At 57.3% G+C, this 3142-nt stretch overlaps 1 protein-coding gene across 1 annotated transcript; it reads left to right on the forward strand.

The window, feature by feature from the left end:
• Window positions 1-1110: 1110 nt before the first annotated feature.
• LOC144163775 (uncharacterized) lies at window positions 1111-2163 on the forward strand. Its single transcript, XM_077694499.1, has one exon. It carries the CDS (start codon window positions 1111-1113, stop codon window positions 2161-2163), a length of 1053 nt encoding a protein of 350 aa, XP_077550625.1.
• The last annotated feature ends 979 nt before the right edge of the window (window positions 2164-3142 follow it).

Genomic DNA, 3142 nt, shown 5'->3' on the forward strand with positions numbered 1-3142 from the left:
TCGTAGTTGGCCTCCGCGAGTCGGATCCCTTCGATTGCCGCCTTCGCCTTGCCCGTCAAGTACGATGTTAGGTACTTGAATTTCTCGATGCGAGCCATGGCGGGATTGCTGTGAATGGTGGCATCGAAATGGTCCCAAAACGCTAGCCAGCTCCGTCGGTCGCCCGAAAATGTCGGGATGTGCAGCTTGGGCAGCGCGGCGAAGCGCGCGCTGGTGGTAACAGGAGAGACCGCCGGCTGACGCAGGGTGGTGCTCGGGGCGTCGTCCGGGTGATCTCCCGTTTCCGAACCCCCAGCGACGGCGTGTGGGGTATCAGCGGACCTTGTGGCAAACTCGACCCGCGCCCGAATGTCCACCACCTTAGCGTCGTAATCCCACGAGGCAACCAGATCCGCCTCAAAGTCCTCCTCGCTGAGGCCCTCCTGAATCTTCTGGTCGAGAGCCTTCATCTCCTCATACCTCATGTTGACGAGGTGCAGAGGTCCTTGAAAAGCAACGGCAGGCGTGGCCGGATCCAGAAGCAGGGATTCAATGGTGGCAATCCCCTTGGTTATTGCGGCCCAAACCGCCCCACTATGGCAGCGGACCTTGTCCATAGCAGGAGACTCGCCAAAACCAGGCGACCAGGTGTCCTCGGCACGAGCAGCGGCGGCGGACAGCATTCGATGACGACGCCGGCAGAATGGCGCAGCCTCCCGGGAATCCCAGGCCTTGCGTCCTCCCTGTCTGCGCCGCGTCAAGTCATGTCTGCTCGTGGGTCGGCTCCCGGGTTTCGCGGCACCAGATTGTCGCGGATCGCGACGTAAGACAGGAGCCCGACAGCCGGTCGCCCGTTCGATGGGCTCGTCACACAGAACTGCCCGAGTACAGGTGCGAGCTGGGCCCGTGCCCCCGTTCCCGTGCAGCGACCTCTTTATTACTATTATCATTGCCATTCTTGTGGATAATGAATAAAAGAGGCAGGGCTGCACGGGCACGTGGGAACGGGCATAGCTCGCGCCTCGTGCTCGGGGCAGTTGGTTTGTGATCAGCGCAGCGAAAGGGCGACCTGCTGTCTGGCTCCTTTCTTACGTCGCGATCGGGGGCCGCCTGAAAGAACTGCAGTCCCCGATGAACGTCCGTCATCCAGTTGTTTTGCCGAACAGAGGGGACTTCACGCGTCTCGTAATAGCAGCCACGCATGAGCGGTTGATCCACTCCAGTGTAGATCTAACACTCTGTGAGCTTCGGGAGAACTTTTGGATATTGAAGGGCCGTCAGGTTGTGAAAAGTGTCCTACATGCTTGCCTGCCATGCCGCCGACGTAGGCTAAAGGCCGAAACAGCACCTGTCGCCCCTCTGCCCCGAGATCGGATTACCGAAGCTGACCCCTTTTCCGTGGTTGGCATTGGCTTCTGCGGACCCTTATACTGCCAGTCGTCGCATCCGGAATATGGGAAGGCTTACATCGTCGTGTTCTCTTGCGCCGTCACTCGGGCCATCCACCTGGAGCTCTCATCTGGTATGACAGCATCAAGGTTTCTGCTGGCTCTGAGACGCTTTATATCCCGGCGTGGAGTTCCAACAACGATAAACTCCGACAACGCTCTTACATTTCACCTCTGCGCCAGGTCTCTCCACACCATGTCTGAGGCCGCGGTCCTCGACTTCTGCAGCGGCCGCCGAATTCAGTGGAAGTTTAGCGTCGAAAGGGCACCGTGGTGGGGCGGATGGTGGGAGCGGTTCATAAGGATTACAAAAGAAACGCTCCGGAGGGCTCTTGGACGTAGTCGACTGTCCCCGGAAGAGATCGAGACGGTTCTCTGCGAAGTAGAGGCGGCCGTCAACAGCCGTCCGTTGACGCCGTTAGCAGCAGATGCCGAAGAGCTCTCCCCTCTGACACCGGCTCACTTCCTAAATGGCAGGCGCACTACCTCTTTGCCACAGAGGCTGGGACTGAACGAGCCGACGTCCGCCAGCGGAGAGATACAACGTCGAGCACGACATAGACGGGCAATCATGGCGCACCTGTGGCGCCGTTGGCGCCGAGAATGCCTGCTTCTTTTGCGATCTGCACACGAAGCTGCAGCGCCACCTGGACCCGAGGTGCAGATTGGTGACGTTGTGGTCATCCAAGACGACGCGTCGTCCCCAATGCTGTGGAAGCTAGGCCGAGTGTTGTAAACTTTTCCAGGCCGCGACGGGGTCGTACGGTCGTGTCGTCTGCGCGTCTCATCCGGACAAGAAATCAGACATCCAGTTCAGTGCCTTTATATTCTTGAGGCTAACCCGCCAAGGCCATCAGAATCGGCGGCGGGGGAGGGTGTTGAAGAATGGCAATGATGATAGTAATAAAGAGGCCGCTGCACGGGAACGGGGGCACGGGCCCAGCTCGCGCCTGTAATCGGGCAGTTTTGTGTGACGAGCCCATCGAACGGGCGACCGGCTGTTGGGCTCCTGTCCTGCGTCGCGATCCGCGATAGAACCAGCCCAACAGAACAGATTGATTGGATGTACAACTTGGAGAGGAGACGTGCGGTGGGAGTCCTTTGTCCTTTTCATTTTTCACAAATCATACAGCGGCCAGGCACTGGCGGTGTTATCGTCCATCTCGAAGGTCAGAATGCAACGTCCGGGTGTGAAATGCTGCTGCTCTCAAACATCTCCGAGGAAGTGACGCCTAGCGCTGGAAGTGTATTGTTGAATGGGCTCAATAGCAGCTGGCCTATAATATTTTACACGTATTTTTATAGACACCGGTGTAGCAGTGGCTCTGCGTCATCACGTTCTGGAGAGTCTAGGACGGAAGTGGACACCACGCTGCTGACTGTTACATTCTCAAGGTGCAATGCCTAATCGGTTTTATCAATGTGCCTTAAAGGTGGCAAGATTGTCCCTACACCCGGTGCGGAATGATGTATCAGGTATTTCTGGGCAGTCTCGGAAGGTCAGGCCAAGAGCTGCCTCGTGAGCGTTCCCCTTCCTCAGAAGTGCAGAGGGTGGTGGTGCCTGTTTAATACGTTAGGAAGCAATGCGCCCAATTTAATACCAAGAAAGCCACTGGCTTGCCTTCTCGTTTCTTTATGTGGCTGCCATTGCGTTCTATGCCTTGTCTTCTTTCCCATGGTGGATGCTATATTCAAGCCGACCGGAGTTGTGAAAA

This window comes from Haemaphysalis longicornis, unplaced genomic scaffold, assembly GCF_048455015.1.
Source record: "Haemaphysalis longicornis isolate Haplotype H1 unplaced genomic scaffold, Haemaphysalis longicornis Haplotype H1 scaffold_13, whole genome shotgun sequence".
Classification (NCBI taxonomy): domain Eukaryota; kingdom Metazoa; phylum Arthropoda; class Arachnida; order Ixodida; family Ixodidae; genus Haemaphysalis; species Haemaphysalis longicornis.

What these genes read in the sequence shown, in the direction of transcription:
- LOC144163775 (XM_077694499.1), top strand. Translation starts at nt 1,111, where the DNA reads ATGAACGTCCGTCATCCAGTTGTTTTGCCGAACAGAGGGGACTTCACG.